This window comes from Orbicella franksi, chromosome 1 (assembly GCF_964199315.1).
Source record: "Orbicella franksi chromosome 1, jaOrbFran1.1, whole genome shotgun sequence".
In the NCBI taxonomy this organism is placed as follows: domain Eukaryota; kingdom Metazoa; phylum Cnidaria; class Anthozoa; order Scleractinia; family Merulinidae; genus Orbicella; species Orbicella franksi.
Window position 1 is genome coordinate 20,166,166 of NC_138145.1, and position 21,028 is coordinate 20,187,193.

Consider the following 21,028-nt stretch of genomic DNA (forward strand, 5'->3'; position numbering starts at 1 on the left):
GAAATACTAGAATCTTATTCTTGAACATGAATATGAACTCCTGCTGAGAGGTCTCAATAAGGAACACTTGACACAAAAGTGAGACGACGTCAGAATGATTTTTACGTCTTCGACAGTTCATTGTTTCCTTGTCTGTTATCTTTCATTGAGTAAGATAAACAAGCTAATTTAATCGGCCCTTGAATCAGCCAATGAGAAACGAGCATGAGCTGAAACGCTTTTGTGTTTTGCCGGTTGAGTACATACACGCGTCGCCTCGTTTCCATGGAGGGAAAGTGATGGATGACAAAAGGAATGGCCGCGGTAGTAAATTGAAGACCGAATGATGCTCAACAATTGTCCAAGATTTCTCCAAAACAGTCCATTTAAACAGGCATTGAAGTGTACAGGGACGTGTGTAAGGGATGTACTCCCGTATAGGAATGAGAAATCCGCCGCGAAATAACAAGGAAAATCGTTGATCACGCTCGTAGCATGTTTGGAACATGGCTGAATTTGGAAACCAACCGACAACTAGCGCGTCAAGAAAACAAAGGACCTTATCGGAAAGCTCGTCAGAGATTTCTTCGGGAGTCGATTTACAGGAAAAGTTACGGAAGGAAAAGTCGTTTCGCAAAGAGACAGACGAAGTTTACCAACGGCTTCAAGACGATTACGACGAGCTGCTCAAGAAGTATGCTCAGGCCGAAAATACTATTGATCAACTGCGAATAGGAGCCAAACTTAACTTGTACAGTGACTTACCACCACCACAACAGAGCTCATATGTAAACGCAACAGTTCATAAAGAGCCTGGTGTATTTAGATTTCCAAGAAGTAGCCAGGCTGTTTTGAGCGAGGGTGGTTTTCCTGGCGGAGAGGTTCCTCGAGGTGCTGACGCCGCTCCACAAAATGGCAACCAACGAAGTACAACTACTAGTTCTTACGCCGGGTTAAATCCATCGAGTCCAGACGGGAGAGGAGCAAGATTAAGGGCAGCTTTGTCTTCGAAAGTGCAATACTTTCAGGAGGACGTAGATGCACTGCAAGACCACGTTATGGAGGGGCAATGGGGAGAACCCGAACTACAAGAGTTGAGAGATATGTGCGAGCAGTTGAAAGCTCAAAACGGGAATTTAAAACAAGAATTAGCACAGATTAGGCGACTGGAAACTGGACGAGATCCTGAGTCGTTTGAAAATGAAAGGTAAGTCAGATCGTAGGCAATCTACAGAAAATTTGAACGTTTTTCTTTCGTTCAAGGTCAAAAGATGTTGATGACGATATTATATCCGGAAATTGTGTTTGTGTATTTTTCGTCAACACAAAGATATTTTACGTAAACAAATCCCTTGAGAAACACGGTCATTTTCTAAGTAGTAAGTTTAAGGTCTTATATTGAGATCTAAATCGCGATCTTTCTGACATTGAACGAACTAATTTTTTTGACGGTTTAGACAGGTGTAAACAAAGACGTGTTAATTTTTCTAATAATTGCTGCCAGACTTTGGTAAAATAAAAATTTATGCTTTCATGTAAAGAGTTTACAGTTGCAGTTTGGGTTTTGTCCAGAGTTAAACTGCTTAATGATTAATCACAATAAAACCTGAATTTTTCGGGCGATCAGTCCTTTCTTAAAACCAAGGAAAATTGTTAAACAGCTGGTAAAATTTTTAACGATTTACAAAAGCAAGGGAACTGAAACCCATTAAAAAAAAATAATTCTAACACCTTTGGTATGCCTTATGAAAACAAGAAAAGCATTGTTGTTTGGTTAAGCTGTAGACCAACAATAAACTTTTCTAATTCCTTACTACAGAGTTAGTTAGGTGCTATTATTTTGTGTCCTTGTGGTATTCTTTATTAAAATATAAACCTGCACCTAGAAAATTGCTTCGAAACCGTTTTAAATATTTTATTATCAGTTTTCTTAGGGAGTTTTTTTTTCATGAGTTTTCACCATGGATTTTCTCGGGAGGTTCTTAACAATGCAATGTAAATTGAAAATTCCATGTACTAAAGTTGCAAGTATTATTTTACTAAATTCTTCAGTTACATTCTAAAAGGAACGTTAACATGTAAGTGAAATAGGTAACGCCCTTGACCTTCATCTTAATTGTGACACCATGCAGTGTAGTTTCACTTATGTACCAATTTTTTTGCTGAGTTTCTCTTACTATCTATTCCCTGTTTGTCCTTTGAAATGCTATTCATACTATTTTAATTTGGACACTCAAACAAGAATGATGATTAGTCTGCAAGCAGGTGTTTTGAAATGGCTTTTTTATTTTGGTCCCAGAAAAGAAGTGTAAATAGTGTTTTTGTCATAAATTAATTGCCTTCCTGTGCTTGAAGTTTTCTATACTATACATGTTTTTCCTGCCTGTCTTTTGTAACAATTTAAAACATGATTAAATAGGACTTGAATGCAAAGCATGGTCTCCATGTTGTTGTTAATATGTGCAAATCAGTCGCAAACATTGCCAACCTAATTTCTTTCAGTTTTACAACATCCAGATGCAGGGTTAACACAAAGTGTCGATGTAGGTGGCTCGATAACAATTGCCAATGGTTTCATTAATGTTTTCAGCAGGAGGGTAATTGGTCTTCACAGGCAGGCAAAACTTTTTGAAATGAAATTCTTCATAAGAAAAACTTTCCTCTAGATGGTCAAACCAGGTGGGCAATTAAATCGTCCTCATGTGCCCAGCGCTGTATGAAGCTACTGCAATTGCTAGTCTAGGTGGCTTATTTTACCATTTTTTAGCTGCCTGAGGTCACAAAGTAGACAGTGACTGACTGTCTCACATTCAAACTTATGCAAAGTTCATTGTCCCACAATCTGAATGAGGTGGTTTGCTTCTTACCTTCTTCCAGGTTTGAATATTAGGGTGATTTTTTTAAAAGAGGGCCTCCCAGGGGTTTTGGGCAACAAGAGAACATGATCGTTTTATTTCAAGGGAACAAAGTGTATTTTTGGGATGAATTTGAGAGAACAAGGGGTATCTCTACTACTAAAGGGAAGCTTGGCAATTAATTTCCTAGGGATCAAGGGAGCATGTTACCTCCCTTGGGAAGCCTTCAAAAAAAATTACTATGGTCACATTCCTATCGAATGGGTGAGGTCGGGCTGGATGGAAAAATATTTTGCTCAAGGTCAGGACCCACAGACCTTGTTTTGCTTGGTCCATAAGTCCTGACCTTGAGCCAAATATTTCCAGTCTGGCCCTTCCACCCAGTTAATAAGTAGAGAGACACCTTTAGTTGAAAGTAAAAATCCAAAGGTAAAAATTTCAGGGTAGTCCCTTCAGGGAGCTTACAAAGCATCTCTATCTATTTTAAAAATAGGTCTCCTATTGATAGCAGAGATGCTTTGTAAGCTCCCTGGAACCATGACTTGTTTACAAACTGAAGTGCACGTGCTTGTTGTGACGTGGTGTGACGTTGCAAAATTAATAATGTGCACAGTAAGGACGGGCAGTAACAATGGGCCTGAAGGTCCTAAGGAATAATATCTAGAGTAATGCTAAAGAAATAGAGAATGACCGTAAAGAAATTGCATGCACATATTTTTTTCTAACCTTTTTTAACATGGTGCTGCTGCTTCTAAGCTGAGATGTTAAGAGCCGGATATGAGCTGGAGGCCACAGGAAGGAATAGACTGAAGACTGACTTGTTGTTGACTTTTGATAAAGTTGTGATTTCTTCTTTTGTGAGAAGTGTCTAGACATACATGTAGTTTCTTTCTGTGCTTTCAGAGTAAGATGGCAACTGAAGTGTTTTCTGAAAACAAAATTTTGCAACAAAAAAATTGTTTCAGGGCCATACGTGTTTTTCTGGGCCTATCATTTTGACGCATCTGGCCCTCATACAGGACCTTTTTCCTTGTGGTTTTTCAAAGAAAAAACACACTGGGCCGTAGAGGTCATATGATAAAGTTGATTAACATGAAAGCACATTTTAGAGCAGTTATCAATCTCCAGTTGTGTTTTCTCTATTTCTCATGCTGACATTACAGTTTATACAGTTTTGTATTGAACAAATTTTGGTTGTCAGTTTCCTCCAGATCTTGAAGCCTCTCCTGCAGATGTGTCTTTTTAAGGTGATTTCTCTGTATTGCATCACACATCCTTACTGCACAGAATATCATGCACAATTTCTTTGCATGTGCACAGAAACAAAATGGTGTTTTTTTTTTGTGAACGGTTTGGCTTGCGAGAGAGACAAATGATTGTTTTCTAGCAAACAAGTACTGGGACCTATTGAGTTTTTCATTTAGTTTGAATGCAGTGATTACCTTCTTTCTACACAGTGAATATATCTACAGACTGCTGAGGAGCTGGAGAGAAAATAAGGAGATATATCTATTGCAGAGTAAAAAATTATCACTGAAAATGAGAGCACAGCTAACACTCGTAAAATATAATATGTGGCCTCAAGAACACTACACACTTGGAATGTACTGAATCCCTGTTGACTAAATATGGACGATTTTATCATGAAACGTACATCAAATTTCTCCTACATTTCTGTCATCATTTCCTTGTATGCTTTACAGTGGAACAAACACGGCCAAACCTTTTTATGTCAAACAGACATATCCTTAATTTGGACACTCAGCTGTACATTTTCTTTGCATTTGCTTGATGACATTTCTTCCATTAACCCATTGATGCCTGTGCTGGCCATAACTGGCTGTGACGAACGTTGGCCTTTTTTCCAGATTGGCATCACTTATACTCAAGTTCTGCATCTTTCTATTTATACCCAGATCAGAATGATTGGGTCAATTTAGCATGAAATATGCATGAAGATCTTTGGAAATTTGAGTGAACTCAACTCTCAAGTACACTTAACTACTTTGTGCCAAGAATTTCCCGTCTCAACGATGCTTTGTCAGCAAATCTCACACTGGAAGTAAGCCCAGTAGAAGGTCAACAACTGCAGCAAAAAGATAAGAAAAGGAAAAAAGGAAAGGTGAAAAAAAAAAATAATAAAATAAAATAAAAAAAATGAAATGCTTAAAAACGCAGGTCTTTTTCTCAAAATTTTGATTTGTGCCCATGTCTGAGCAAAAATGTCATAAAACATGATATTAGTGGAAAGAAAGGCATGCCTTTATGTTGGAAATGCATTTTTGAGTGGATTGGAGCTACTTCTGCCCATATCCAGACTGAAATTGTCTAAAAGTGTCCCCCAAAAATACATTTTTGACAAAAAGTTCCAGAAGTCAATGGGTTAATTTGTGCACTTGTTCACGTAGTTGATTTTCTCATTTGAACAATCAATTTTAGCCCAGCCAGTGTGTATCCCCCAGAAAGTAAGTACTTCACCCCTGTACATTGAGAGTGTCATCTACATTGTAAATCGTTAATAGTTAAGGCATCATGTTTGAATCCCAGCGTTTTAGTAATGATGTACAATTTGTTCTTGCAGTTTTAGTGGTGATTTCCAACCTGAGGACAGTCTTGATGGACAAGTGAGTGAAGAAGCTTGCTTATTCATTTTTCATTTTCGTCACTGTTCAGTTTCATCAGCTAATTTTAGACCTTACACAATGAACTTTGTATATGAGGGGCTCAGTCATTAGGCATTTGAGATTTCCTTAGCTGGCTAAACTAATGTAAATTTTGCCATTATAACTGTTATAGGGGTCTTAAATGGATAGTTTAATCGTTTGGCACTTGCAGCCCAACCAATTCCAATCCATTGTTTATATACCAATAACATGCAAGTAGATAACTTGTGCATCCGATCCAGAATAAACTTGTCAATCCAAATAACAAATCTGGTGTTCAATACTTAATTCAAAATTTTCTGTGTAGATCCATTTACATCTTTCGTGAATTGTAGGCATCAGTAATTCTGCCAACTTTCACGTAAATGAATGACTACAAAAAGGCTATCATTCTGCTTGAATCACAAAAATGTAGTCTGTGGTTACTGAAACAAATGTGGTCAATACGAAAACGAAAGTGTGCTTAATGCATGGAGTTGGAAAGTACTAAAGGAGTAATGAGAACTCTCACCTGTATCCTCATGTTTTCACAACTGACTGGGAAATTTTCAAAAGCCAAATTTCTCACAAGAGTCAGCTGCAAGCTTCCAACTGTTTTTTAAAAAATGAAATTGAATGATCAATGTTGTAGCTTGCACATGCACTGAGCTGTGAAACCCTTCCTTTAAAACTGATTGTAGCATTCAGTGTCACTAACCTGAAGTAAATTATGCTTGTTGAGTCCCAAGTCCGGTTTATCAGTGCAGTTCCAGTTCATGGGATGTCTGTTGCTTCTGAATTGAGCTTAACCATTTGTTTGAATTTTTGCATGTTACATTACTGTATGTTGATTTCTGTTTTAGTTGTATAGATGTGGTCTGCGACTGGAGGAGATATCAGACCAACTTGGAGACCGTCTAACTCGATCCAGCGGCCCATCCAACCAAGACGCTAGAAGAAACAGTTACAGTGAGTTGTTAAACAGGTAATGGCTCTCTGTGTGACACTTATTTCCTTATTACATGTATGTGTGTTAGCCATACACTGTAAGTCCAAAACATCGGTGCCCTAGGGCACCACCTTAATTTTGATCTATGAATTAATGTTCTATTCACAGACCAAGGGATAACCCTCATGAAGCAGCAGCAGCAGCAGCAGCAGCAGCTGCTGAAGACCAGAGGCCTGAAGGAGATCTACAGAACCTAATGCAGGTAATGCAGTCACATTCAAATTACTAGAACCTTAGTATTAAACTAAATAAATTACATGTATGTCATGGTGATGATGAAACTACAGTAGTAAATTTATAAAATGTTCCTTATCCAGTGAATAGTAATTAAGGTTTCAGTCTGATTACAGACTGTTGTACTTACTTAGGTGGAAAGAAAAAAACCTTTTAACTGAGTGTTATTGTTATTGTAGTTTTTTTAATCATGAGATGATGATGATGGTGATGATTATAATCATTTTTTATATATATATTTTTTTTGGGGGGGGGGTGGGGGGAAGGGGGTAGAGGGGGGACAAAGTAGTATAAATTTTCTGATTCATCCATAAATTTAACTTTATCTTTAAAATGAGACTGCACTCTACATGTACCAGCATTTCCGTGCCAGGAGTTTTTAAAAAAAAAAAACCAAAATGATGTTACAATATACTAACTGCTTATTAACCAAGAGTGAGGTCTTTATGGGAAAATCTCAAACTGAAACCTTGCTGTATTGACTGAGCGATAGCGAGGTCAATACGGGAAGGCCAAGGTTTGAGATTTTCCCGTAAAGACCAAACGTTTGAGGTTAATAAGTTGTTTATTATATGGCTTTTTGCTTTGGTTTTTGCAGGCCTGTAATCGGCCCATGGGCATCACAGGAGAATAATGCCCTGCAATCAGAATGTGCGAGCCAATAAGAGCGCACGTTATATCGGCTACAAACACAGGCCATATAATAAAGGTTTATAAAATAAATGACTTACAGTACTAAGTGCGCTCTCATGCTAATAGGTGTGTTTACATGAGAGTATGTAAACATGGTTGTGACATTTTAGATTCCCCCGTATTTTTGAGAATTATTTTGTAAAAGTAATAGAGCACTTTTTTCCATGTTTACATAGCCTCATCTAAACACTCTGGGGAGCTGGGAGGATTCTCAAAAGTTACGCATACGTCTTGGGTTTGCATAGTTGTCTCAAACTCTCCAACCCTCCTTGTGTTTAGATGAGGCTATGTAAACACAGAAAAGGTGCTCTTTTGCATAAATATACTCCATTGCTTTCCTGAATTTCGGAGAACTGAGCAAGTGCTTTTGATAATAATCTCATGACAAGCCATTTGTAACAACTTCAATCTTGCCAATCTGAAATTCTTATTTTTATGAGATTGAAGATGATTTTTGTGAGATGCATGTACATAATTTTACTAAATGGGAAACACTGTGGTTAAATATGCTGAAATCAGTGGGTAGGTAAGACTATTCTGTTCCAATGCTCTCCTCTTTTCATTTGGTGTCAAACAAAATCGAAATGATTTCCGAGGTTCATTTACGTGCACGTGCAAACGTAGCCTTTAACACATACCTGAATTTTAGGGAACCATCAACTTACAATGCAACAGAGGAAAACTCACTCCAGTTTGTGGCTTTCTTTAATTTACAATTTAAGCATTGTACCTGTGGTTCATTATGGAAATTACTTACCGTATGCTTCCCTACTGAATGAGTTTATTGTTTTTAACCTACAGTAGGTGTTTTTTAGTTCTCACTTATTAATAAAGTTGTTTACATGTATGTTTTTTGTTTTTAGAGACTAAGAAATATCAAAGAAGCTAGCAAGAATGATTTAGTGAGGTAATTGTAGTCCAATATGAAAACCGAAATTCTCGCTATAGATCTCCATACATGTCTGTTATGTCAGTGCTGAGAATTTTGTAATATATCCAGACTATTGACCCCCTCGATGACAATGTTATTTGATTTTGTATTGTGCCAGTGATACATGGTGATTACTTGAGAGGATAAATTGGTTAACATGATTTGTTAATTTGCGCATTCTGGGAGGTAAATTATGCATTACATGCTAAGAAGGTGGGTTTACCACTAAAACTAAAAGGGTTTAAATTATAAGACTGGGCCGTAATGAAGCTTCACAGGAGAATATTTGTATGTCGTAGAACATATTTTTAAAAGGGCTACCTTATGCTACTTTAGGTGATATTCAGCGGTGGATATACGTAGGTTTTAAGCCACCATACAACATAGAAAAACACAGCCAAGAATATTGAAAACCACAAGAGAAAATGTTGATGGCCATTCTGCGAAATCTCCATCAAGACTATAACATACTACCTTGCGATTACTTGATTTTTGTATTGCCAACACAAGCCACGTTTTGTTGATTTAAATCTGCATGAAAACTTGATGAATGTGGTAAAGTGATGACATTAGGGTATTAAATTGCTTCTAAATACAGAATACAATAAATATGGTATAGCTCGCTTGTACCTTAATCCATTTTTACAATTGTCTCTTTTTATAATCGTTTGTTAATAAGTTTACTGAATTGTGGCGTGCTTTCTTAACTGATATAATTTTATTTGTAGTTATGTACCATTTAGTATTGTAGAAAGTTCTTTCAAAGTTTTAAAGCTCTATTAGCCTTTTTGAACACGAGGAAAACATTTGTTCGTGGGAAACGTTTAGTTTGTTCCATCCTTAATGCTTACCAGTGTGATTCCTTGTAGAGCCATTTTTGGATTTTGTGAATAAATGCAAACAATATAAATATACGATTTAATTAAACATGTTATTGTTGTCTGAAATAGTCAATATGTAAACTTTATGCAGTGTTTCTATTTAGTGTATATCGAAATATCTTTGCTGTTGCCCAGGAAAATAAATTTGTTTCAAGCTTTCCATAATCCATAAGCCACAAACTCCAGTTTCAAGCACAAAACTAATGAACGAAAATAATCGCATAAGCCGTTGTTGCCCGTAAACACAGCAAAACAATGTTAGAATGGACAAACAGCCACATTGGTTGCCCGGGCAGGTGTATCCTAGAGATATTCAACGGGCAGGTAGATAAGTCAATATAACATATGGTAATTTTTCGGAACGGTGTTTAAATCTATGTTGGTGTAAGGAAGGTGTTTGGAAGAGATCTCTAAAAACGATCAGAAAATTGAGTATGGCGTCGACATCCCCTTTGGAAAGTGACGGCGAGGGAACCGAAGACGAAGAAATTGTGAAAATCCTACGCTGGGCCGCCTTAATGTAATTTGCTTCTTGGATATTTTATTTGCTTTAAAGTGATTTACATTTTAGGAATTAATTTTATCGTTCAGGACAGTTACGAGTATTCTGCTTCTGGTTACTTCTCTAAAGAATGGCTATAGCGATTTGCAGCATTTAAGAGGAATGTTTTAGAAGAGTCAAAGAGTCGAACTTTATCACCTGTAATGTTTTGTTTCATCATTTTCGTGTGGCGTTTTCTCCGAGACGGCGTTTGACTGTATCATTGTGTTGTTTGTAATCTTATCATTCAAAGTATCAAAACGAAGCCTGTTAGGGTTGTTTATGGCATAAGCCAGGGTAACTTCGTACTGTGAGGTTATTGCGTGTCTCGTTTGTGGTCTGCGAGCGGTAGAGATTATCCACTCTTATGCATGTCGCAATTTATTGATCCTTGTTATAAAACAATATTTTGATTTTTAATCGATTTGAGTTATTCTACGATTATTAGAGGTTCGGATCACTGTAAGAGTTTAGTTAGGTCTTAAATGGCATGTAAATCAATGTAAAAGTTTTGTTAGCTATTACTGAAAACCTTTCATCGAGCTGAAAACCTGTCGGCTGTATGTATGGTTTTTGTGCATTAGTAAAAAGCCTAAAGACCTCCCATAGAGTTCATCAAAGGACTAAGAATTACATGTACTCAGGGGGTTTTCATGTTGCACGCCTTTCCATCTAGTGTATGCTTTGAAAAATTGATCCTTTTAATAGCTTATCGTTACAGCATTTCCATATGGCTTTTCTAACAACTGTCTACGTTAGACAAACCTGACTTAAGTGATGAAATATAGCGTTACAGCGTGTTGCTTGCCTTGTGAATGCGAAAATAAAGTGCCAAAAGATGAAATTTAATTCAAGTGTAATTACAGGTTACTTGGACAGAATCTGGACTTCGGTAAAATAAATCAGTTAGTGCATGGTGTATTTCCAATGTGATGATGTTTGGAAACATTGGAGTTGTGTTTTGGTTGCTCGAGAAAAAGGAAACGCTAATTCTACGTTTTCTTGTTAACGTTTTGAGTTCATGCTCCATTGTCAGTTATGGTCTATATTTCATTTATTTAGTTATTTTTTTTCTTAATTCCTTTTTCAGAGAAGGAAACAGCTCGGAAGATGTGGAGGACCTTGATTTAAATTCAGCTGAAAGAGAAGGTGAATATTCAAGACGGTTTTCTTTGGGTAAGTGACACCTTTTCCTTTGATTGTTTAGGATAAATCAGCCGCAGAACGTTACTAAATTTCTATAGAAAATACTGAGCTCTTAGTTTCTTTTCTGAATGTGTTGTGAGGGCAATAGAAACCCCGTTTTTAGCTTTTCAGAGAAGAATTTTTTTTTTTAATGATAATTTCATACCTTAAAGATGCTTAATGTTTTCCGAGTGATTTCTTTCTGTTTCAATAATGGCTGTGATTAGTAGTTTGGGAATGCGCATATTAAGTGTCATGTTTATATTTGGCTGCAGGTCCTCTTCCAGATAGTGATGCGGAGGATAAACAGGTGAAACATATTTTAAAATACAATCCATATCATTAAGCTTTCTCCCCTCGATTTTTTCTTCAACGTTGCAATACAACTTCGCTCCTAAGGTGACGCTAACTTTTGTTCAGTAGAATCTAAGTGACCCAGACAAAACTGATAATTTTGATATATGCAGATTAAAGTCGGTTTTAGAACAATAACTTCACACTCAGCGTGGTATGATACCATTATTTCCATTTTTTGTGAATTTATTACGCGAGGTGGCGTCCATTTTTCTGAATTTCTAATAGAAAAAATGAAACTTTCTGTCTGGAGAAACTTGTGCCTAAAGTGCACTTATATTCTTGTCTGTTGTTATCCCACGAATATTGTTGTCAGAGGCTATACTTCTTATATGACGATATTGGTTTCTTGACGGGATTTAAAAACGAAGTTACCTGGCGTAACATGTGGCATTAAATACATCAAAACAGTGAATTATTAGCCAATCAGCTGCCGTTTCCAAGCGCATTCTTTGGGATGCCGTTTGTAAGAAATAGCGGTAGAGTTAAATTACGTAAACAATATTCATTCAAAATTTTATCGCTCTAATACGAGCGACGATGTTTTTAAAGCCAGTCCAATACGACCGTCAGGTTGAGCATATTAAGTTGTTGCGTTTGGCGTAAAAAATATACGGTCCAACATTACGGCTAGCAAATATTTGGAAATGCTTACTCGTGACAAATTTCCTGTAAGGTTTTCTTCGAAACGTGCTACGTGGTCTTGTGTAATTTGGTCGTGAAGCGCTTAGCGTTTTTGCAATCTGAACGTTGGAGGTTGCGTGTGATAGCGATGGATTGTGTTGGAAACGACGGCTCCGTAGAAGAGTTTTATTTGGTGCTCTTAGATGGAAGATTGGAATATTCGGTGAGAATTTGTTGCTGAGAAGCCTTTCGCTTCTCGTGTATACATGCAGCGGTTAAGGAATTTAAATGTACGCTTTATTTGTTGCTAAAATAACCCAACATGACGTCCTCAGTGGATTGGAAGATTTCTTTTCTTGGCAGAAAGGCCAAAGTAGCTATAGGATTAAATAACTTAATTAAGAACACCTCACTTTCTTTTTTGTTTTTAACAGCTTGATGTTCTATTTTTTATTTTTCATCAGGAGCTTAGCGACCAGCACGAACCTCTAGACCTACAAGAGTCTGGGTACTTCGCGTCCGAATCTATGAGTGTCGTTCATGACCCCCCTTCTGAGCCCCTGTCGAGTCAGTACTTCGCCAACAGTCAAGGGCCACACGATAGGTCACGAGCGGGCTCCTTGCCACACACGAGGTAAAATAATTTTCACACTCTTTTTCGATAGCTTGCTTTCTCGCGAGAGAAAGTTTCGATCATATCGAGCGTAACACGTTTACTCTTTGTACCATGAATACTTGTTTTGTTTGAAAGACCAACAAGAATTGCAAGAATTATTACATCGTCCAGGCAAGTGGTGAGAACTTGAACTCTTGTGGTGTTTTGTACATACGTGTTATGGAGTTAAATTTGGGATGAAAAAGTAAGTTTGTCCTGTCTATCGTCCGTGGCCAACTTGGCTACGCCTCCCAAGTATGGTCTCCCCAGGCAGTAGGCCTGCTGAAGCAAGTGGAAGTTGTTCAGCGACGAGCGACAAAGTACATCCTGAGGCTCCCTTTTCGCTGTGACGTTCCATACAAGACCAGGCTTCTGATGACCAACTTAATTCCACTATCCTTCTGGCACGAGTATTTGGACATTGTTTTCTTTTACAAAGCTGTAAATAATTTAATATATGTAAATAGTGATGCTCTACCGGTTGCTAGGCAACCGGTCAGAATAACAAGATATTCTAGCAATAGCTCTGTCACTTATATACCTAAGAAATGCCGTACTCTTTCCTATCAACGCTCGTTTTTTGTCCGATGTGCTAGAATCTGGAACGTTTTGCCTGAAAGTCTTAAGGAACACAATCAAACACCCCTTGCTTTTAAGAGATCCTTACTAAAATATTATACAAATGCTGTAGATATTTTTGATCAAGAAGATATAAGGACGTGGCGGACAATTTGCCCAAAGTGCAATACCGCTAAGACCTTAACGCGCCCACCGCATTGCTGCTTTTAAGCTCCCTATACTAGATTTAGATTTATATATATTGTATAATTTTGTCTCTTAATTATATCTAAGGGGGCCGCTGTAATTGGCTAAGCTGTAGCGGCTCCCCTGGCCATTTTGTTTTGTTTTGCTGTCTGTTTTTTTTTTTTTTTTTTTTTTTGCTTCCTCTTCTTTTTCTTTTTCTTTATGTGTAATAGTAGGCCGAAGCTTAATAAATTAAATATTAAATTAAAATACCAGGATAGCTAAGATTGGTGTAGATTGAGATCGAACGACTGTGGTGGATGCATCGTCTGTGGTGTTAAAATGGTTGTCGCATCTGGTGTTTGTCAAATTGAGCTATTCTTTACTGACCCCAGCTATCTGTAACCAAGTAGGTCTCGGACAGTAACACTCTTTTATCCTTTTCAGTTTACAGCGGTCGAGAACCAACAGTTACCGCAGCCGTGCCAACACAGAGGACATGGATTCACCCCTAGAAGACGACGGCGACGATTTGCCTTCTTCTAGCTTAGCTTCTCCTCAGACCTCCCCTGGCAGTTCGAAGTCACCTCGAGCCTCTTCTAGTCCTGTGCGTAACAGCGTAAGTGGAATTCCTCCTCCACCACGACGCCAGGACAGTCGCCTGAGTGAATCCAGTAGCAGACGATCACGTGCCAATTCAAAAGCGTCACGCCTGCCACGGTCCAGCGTTGTTTCCGATCACGACAGCTCACGTGACCCCGTGATCGCGGCTGAGCCAGATGAACCGTTTGAATCACGTGATCGCACCGCCAATACCCGCAGTTCTCCACGTGAACAGCACGTGCCACAAGAACTGCGAAACAGGAGAAACAGTGCGCGAGATCCGCCGCGGACTTTAAACGGATTACACGATGAAAGCGTGCGCAAGCCCTCCCGAGTTACTCATGGTCGCCCTCTCAGAGCAAGCGTTTCGGGTGACAGCCGTGTTTCAACACCTCTCTTCCTTCCCAACACTGACGGACCAGCCGGACCGAAAGACCTCCAACGTAGAGGCAAGCATCGTAACGGAGTTGCGGATTCTGAGAGGGGCTTTGATAGCGGATTTTTTGGCTCGGAGGGAAGTCGGATATCCCGAGGACACGAGTCGCCCGATATTCCGCCGCCATTTTATCCCGAGAATAAACTGCGAAGCGCGCCTTTACAAGAACAGTCCGCTACAGAGACTGAAGATGAGAGACTCCGCACGACAGCACCGAAAGCTGTACCAAAGTTAATTCCGAGAAATAGAGATCTGAGACGACGAAGGTCTTCCCTTCAGTCGCTCTCTGAAAGCGACGAAGACCGTTATCTCGAAACCACTCATTCTAAACCTTCGACGAGAACGCCCTCTTCTCAGAGAGAACGAAGGAGTCATCGGCACACTCCGACACATCCTGCCCCCCGATCGGATAACGAGGGGGTCCGAAGACTTGACGACACTTTACGAAAGCATGCATCTACCCCGAGCTTATGCGATGGCGGTACAGGAGAAAGATCGGTGCAAAGCGCAGTGACGGGCCGAGCTTCAAGGACACCATCACGCCATGATAAGGCAACTGCTCCTGTAAGGAACACGGGTAAGAATTGTCGTCTTAATTGTTTCAGTAAAAATTAAGGATGAAAACAGACATTAGTAGATGTACGTTCAATTTGCGGTTTTAACCGTAAATGTTATCAAGGTCATTCTCCGATGGTGAATAACAATACACATGTATATGTGCGGACTGAAAGTTTTATCGGAAAAGTTACTCCTTTTATGACGGAAGGGATAATAAGTAGTTATCGTGATTGTTAACGATCACTTTAAATTTGATTACTTTAATTTCTGTAATGAAGTAATGGTGACATCTGTGCAACAGAGATGTAAATAAAAACACAAGCTGAAGCATTGATACAGTTACGTTCTAGAAATAACATCTCCTTTTCCTCTACTAAATTCTCTTAAAAACGAATATTCTCGATTTGCTTACTACTTTTTGTGTGCTGCATTTAATTGATGTTTTTCGAAAGACACTAGATACCCCGCTGTTTCGTGACGACAGTGCAATACTGTCCGTTATTCTGTTATTCTATTTCGAGTGTTTCCTAGTGTGTTGATTTTAGTGCGTTTGTACACGCATTCATTAAAATGTAATTTTCAAAGCCGACAGGTGTAACACGGTGATATTCTGTTCCCTGATTGTCCCGACACAGACTCTTTTGTGTTTTTGTCTCCTCTAAACTACAATGAAAAAACCGGGCTTGGTGTTTCAATCAACAAACTGTCGTTTTACTAACGTGGCGTTAACGTCGAATCATTTTTAATGCTGTGCAGGAGTTTTATCAAATATTACGGTATCGTGTTTTTCATTTTTCCTATTTTAAATTAGTTTCTCCCGTTTCTTGATAACTGACTGACCGTTACTCAATTTATGTAGGATCTTCACCGTATTTGGAGACCGGTCGAGGAAAACACTGGTTTTTGTTTTTAGGTATATTAGCAATATTGTTTATCTGCAATCCAATCAGAATTGATACTGTGTAGTTGCCGCCCGCATGCTTAGCGCAATAATATTTGAAATAATTCTCAACCGTTATCACCACGCGGGAATGGTATTTTCTGGTACAAATGGGGAGATATGTTCTTTATACGAGAAGGTCTTTTTGCAGGTAAATGCTGCACTGTGGGTGTAAGAAAACGGTTAAGAGTGTATTCGGCGCAGAGGATTTGAAAATGTTTGAATATTAATAATATATAAGCGTGCAGTGATATGACAACTAGCAGCAAGCTTATTAGTGGACATTTTACAAACTTTGTCGCTGTAAAATGTACTTTCCTCTCGAATCCTAAATGGATCAGGATGGATTAGACCAAGGTATCTTCTTGTGATCAGTTGTCTTCTTGTAGATTAGCTCTGAATCTATGGCAGATGACTACATCAAAAATGTTACTCATGCATGTAGAGCGCTGTTTTCATCGCGAATTTCAACGGTTTTTTTTTCCTGACATTGGTCTCACAACCCTGGTGTTCCAAAAGTGTTGTTTCTGGAAGAATGTCATGGTCTTCTCCATGAAATTCAGGGAACAGAACGGAAAGATTCATCCTTGTTTTCGATTTACGCTAAACTGCTGCACTGTATTGGATCGTCGATGTCACTGATATTGATCATAATAGTCTCAAGTACCCGCACTTCTGTAGCTCTCATTTACCTCCACCAAGTTTAACAGTAGGCAAATATTCTATTGGAGTGTTACTGTGCTATAGTAGCTATCGATGATGTTCAACACATCAAAATAACTAAAGTTTCTTAGGTACTCTGCGGCATCGCCATTCGTAAGGCCTCCCTCGAATGAGTTTCGCAACTTCTTCGAAGGGCAATTGTACAGAGCATGCAACATAATTTAATAACAATCTGGTTTTTGTGATTGATTTTTATAATTGAGGACATGTTTCTCTTAGTTACTCATTTCGTCGGTGTAACATGCAGCTTGTCGATGTAATTGCTAATTCTTGAAATCGAAGCGCAGTGACGCCATTTTCTTTAATTTCCAAGGGAAATGAAAAACAGCGGGTCAACAGTTTTCTTATGGTAGTTTTTACAACACTTGTTTGCCATCTTTTTCATAGGCCCGCGGATAGATCAGTCCCGACCAATGGATAAGCAGAGCGTACGCAGTTACCCGGGTGACCGTGAATCCGTGCGGTCAGGAAGGCGGTCAAGGAGAGGTGACGACAGCAGCAGTGGATACAGTGACAATGAGAGGAGATACCGCAGGTCAGTGTCACGATCAACTTCTGATTGAGAATTAGGCGGTGCATCAGGACACTTTACTGTGGCTAAAAAGTAAAAATAACTTTTTCCAAACATTCTAGAGAAAACGGGTTGTTACGTCTGTTGGTATATTTTATTTAGCATAGTGCTATGTTAGTCTTGATTGCGCTCTAAGAATTTTTCCGTACATTTTTCACAGGGATCCAGTTGACAAGCTAAGAGGTGAACTGCAGAGCTTACGTGCCCAGCTGCAGCAAGACACGAATGCTCGTGGATTGCAGGCTCAGATGTACGACGACCTTCGACGAAGGCACGACGATCTCGAACGAGAAATGGCACGACGAGGTGCCGAGCAACAGATGGCGAGCATGTACGACAACCTGCAGAAAAAATACGATGCTCTGGCGAACGAAATGTCACGGAGCAGAGAAAGTCCGACCAACCCTTCACCTTACGATGATCTTAGGAGACGTATAGAAGAACTGGCAAGGGATGTAGGCGAGCTGAAGCGAAGAGAATACGACCGACCAGCCCCGGCACCTTCGCCAACACCTTCCACACCAGCCCCAGCATCCGCACAAGTGCCCGAGGTGCACACAATGCAGTTTTTGTGTCCATTTTGTGGAGGTTCGGGGAGTCATAGTCACGGGAATTATTTCTATCCGGGTTATTCTGGCCCACCCCAAGGAACCCCGGCGGCAACCTCAGGGACATCTTCCTCGCGGCCGCGTCGTCACACCGAGACGCAAACACCGTACACTCCGGGACTAACAAACACTTTTGTTCATCATCCTACAACCCCTGCAGCGGCGTCTACACCCTACTCACCCTACTACCACAAGTAAGTGACAGGTGAAATTTATAAACTTATATTATGACGAGAAAAACCACGCGATAAAAGAACCCCTTTGCCCTTGAAAACTGCTTTATATCATTATTTTCTCTCGTGTTTTGTTTTAGTGTGGTTTCATCGCCTGTTCATCATCATACTAACACATATCCCGGGGCGACAACGGGGACACCCGTGATAACCACCGGAGTGGTACCCGGGGTGCCCGTGATACCACCCAGAGTTGTAACCGAGTCACCAACAGTACATCACATCCATCATCTCCCCCGGGGGAAGTCCAGGAGTCGGCGAGAGCACCAAGTGTTTGACAGTGAAGATTCCGAAAGTGACGAGGAATACCCTGCACAAAGAAGGTACAACTTTACAATCCTTGAATTGTGTCATGTTTCTGTTATTGCTGCTTTACCAGTTTTTGGCGTCCAGAAAAAAGCGAAGAAGTTAGTCCAAAAGTTCATTTGTAATTTTAAAATATTATTCTCCTTACGAGCTACCTAACAGTATCTTTTACTTTAGGTCTTAGTGTTTGGTGGTACATGAAGGCAATATTCTTTAGCTGATGAGTGTTGTCATTCCCATCAACTCTGCCCGACAGTGTACTGATACTAATTTATATTAATCTTGGGAATTGAAGGTTTCGACCACTAGTTTCCTCTGTTTTGAAGTACAGCGTTTTACCGTGGTAACCTCGGTCCGCTCTAGATGTGGTGTTTTCCAGTGTTGAACACAAGCCTTGGTTTTTGAGCGATTCACACTGTTTCGTTATTGATGTTTCAACCTCTTTCTTATAGCAGGCATGTCCGAGTTAGAAGTAACACAGGCAATCATAGCAGCTGGGGAGGTTATCCAGGGGATGAGGTGAGATTTTATTTCCCATGGTACATTTTTTAAAAAACGAATAAAACAGACTGTTTGAAAGTCCAACTCCTAACCTCTTACCTAATGTGTTTGTTTTCTAAACTGTTGGTCTATATTTAAACCTAAACTCGCTTTGTTCGTCAGAGACGTTACGTACCAACCGGCCAATCGTTATGACGTCATGATGACGTTACATTATTTGGAGATCTCTTTAGTGTAGTGCGATTGGACGGAAAGAATCCGAAACCCTTTGACTTCTGGTAAGACTTGCATTCCCCTACTACCTGTATCATGCATAGGCTCGATTACCAGCCGCTGTTCGGGAAAGGAGCCCGCGCTCCTCCCCCGAACTCGGGGAGGACGTAGACCGGACTCGAGAAAGCGGCGAAAATCGAGCCTATATCATGCACAGAAAATTGGACTTCTGCCAAGGGCAAGTTTCTTGCTGTTGAGTTCTCCCAAAGTGCTAGAAGACTGGAGTAAGACTATTGGCAATTAACACAACTGTTTTCTTTTGGCAGTTGGAGAGTTATCGACTCCACCAATCACTGGACGTAGCCAACAAAGCCGCAAGAAGAATGCAGCACATCTCCAAGAGAATGCTCAGCAATATCGCTTCCGACTTGATACGATCCGGCAAAAGATAGTATCCAAATGTTTATTCTTATATTACACTAACAATCGTATTCACTCGCGCTTACCGTTCACAAAAAGAAAGATTATAGTTTTGAATTCCCGAAACATTCTCTAAACGTATTAGAGACGTTTGCTGGAAACAGCTAGAGATTTGCTACGGAAGACATATACAAAGGCCAGCTAAAACGTTCGGTCCAGATTTCGTCATTTCAAAGGCTTTTTTCCTACAGGAATCAGGCCAAACACTACATATCTTTCTGCTTTCTACGACTTTTCCAATTCATGCTTTTGAAGTCGTTGGGTTAACCTTATGATGGTTTTAGTTATCAGCGGTTAAATTGTCTGAAAGTCTTACAAATTAATTTGGGCTCCAAAAGGTTACCAAAGCTCGCTTCCTTGATTAAGAACTATACCTAATTACCAGTTGCAACAACTTTGAAGAAGTCAATACCGATACGTACGCATATGACAATGTAAAAGTCGCTTGTAGTCATTCACCTTTTAACTCGTACGATTTCTTAAAACATCGAAACACGGGCACTGTTCAACCGTTTTCACTCGAATGGCTACATGCTACCTTATACAGCATTATAAAAAGTATCACGTGAGCGCATTACTCAATAGCTGTTATTTGCATGGTCATACACGAGGTTTGATGCACAAGGTTAATGTTGGAAACCCAGAGGCGAATTTAGGGGGGGTGTATTGGGTGGCTAGCTACCCCCTCCCCCCAACTCGCTTTTGAAGAAGTAAAAATTATGAAATCAAATTGTTGGGGTATGCCCCATTAATTCTACAACCCAAAGGTTCCATCCACCCTAAATTGTAAAATCCTGGATCCGCCTCTGGAACCAACCTTGTACAACGAAATAGAAGTAGAAACAGAAGTTTATATTGCTAATATTATAAACTTCTGGTGGTGCCACATGAAAGTATTTCTTAAAACGTCTTATCTGAATGGTTACAAGAGTTTCTTCCATAGACTTAACATTAAGAACGACATTATTTGACTTGGGAATTTCCGATTTTCTTGTCTGCGAAAAGAAGACATATTACACATTGTAACTTAAGGGGAAAATATATAATTAGTTAAGTGTTTATTTTTGTACTCTCTAACCAATATTCTACATATCTTATTTTATATTATTTTATTTATTCGTCACATTGTAAAGTTTTTACTCCAAAGATGCATTCGCGTATGCTAGATTATTTATGCATCCGTAATATATTAACATTACGTTTATTCTTTCAGTTTCAAATTTTGTAAGATTGGTCGCGTGTTAATTTTTAAAGCTATAAAATTGTTTCAAATTCGGTTTGTAACGCATTGCGCACATGAAATAATTAAATTTCAGAGGAAAAATAGCGATTTGGGTTTTACCATATGCCAGTTAAAAAATATAATTTTAGTGAGCATCAAAACGTTGACATAAACAGATGATTTTATAACATTTTTGCATTTCATAGTGTACTTTTAATGACAACCTTTCCCGTGTCACATCTCCCTTTTTTCACGTCTTTCAATTTTTCCTTCGTACATGTTAAGGAAATGGAAAATCAAACCACCC

General features: G+C 39.2%; 1 protein-coding gene across 2 annotated transcripts; it reads left to right on the forward strand.

Annotated features, from left to right (window-relative positions):
* The first annotated feature begins 360 nt into the window (after positions 1-360).
* LOC145496056 (uncharacterized) lies at positions 361-20,131 on the forward strand. 2 transcript variants are annotated; one of them, XM_081475676.1, is made up of 14 exons: positions 361-1,186; positions 5,416-5,458; positions 6,340-6,461; positions 6,594-6,687; positions 8,276-8,319; positions 10,856-10,941; positions 11,226-11,260; positions 12,393-12,562; positions 13,775-14,943; positions 16,975-17,122; positions 17,319-17,960; positions 18,080-18,322; positions 18,758-18,824; positions 19,346-20,131. In XM_081475676.1, the coding sequence occupies exons 1-14, from the start codon at positions 486-488 to the stop codon at positions 19,469-19,471; spliced, it is 3,690 nt and encodes a 1,229-aa protein (XP_081331802.1). In that variant the 5' UTR covers positions 361-485; the 3' UTR covers positions 19,472-20,131. The 2 variants fall into 2 exon arrangements, with proteins under 2 accessions (XP_081331802.1, XP_081331808.1); XM_081475682.1 differs by having other exon boundaries at positions 18,761-18,824.
* The last annotated feature ends 897 nt before the right edge of the window (positions 20,132-21,028 follow it).

Coding starts and splice junctions, on each gene's coding strand:
- LOC145496056 (XM_081475676.1), top strand. CDS start 486: ATGGCTGAATTTGGAAACCAACCGACAACTAGCGCGTCAAGAAAACAA. Junction 8,320..10,855: donor AGCAAGAATGATTTAGTGAG/GTAATTGTAGTC, acceptor TTCCTTTTTCAG/AGAAGGAAACAGCTCGGAAG. Junction 10,942..11,225: donor TTCAAGACGGTTTTCTTTGG/GTAAGTGACACC, acceptor ATTTGGCTGCAG/GTCCTCTTCCAGATAGTGAT.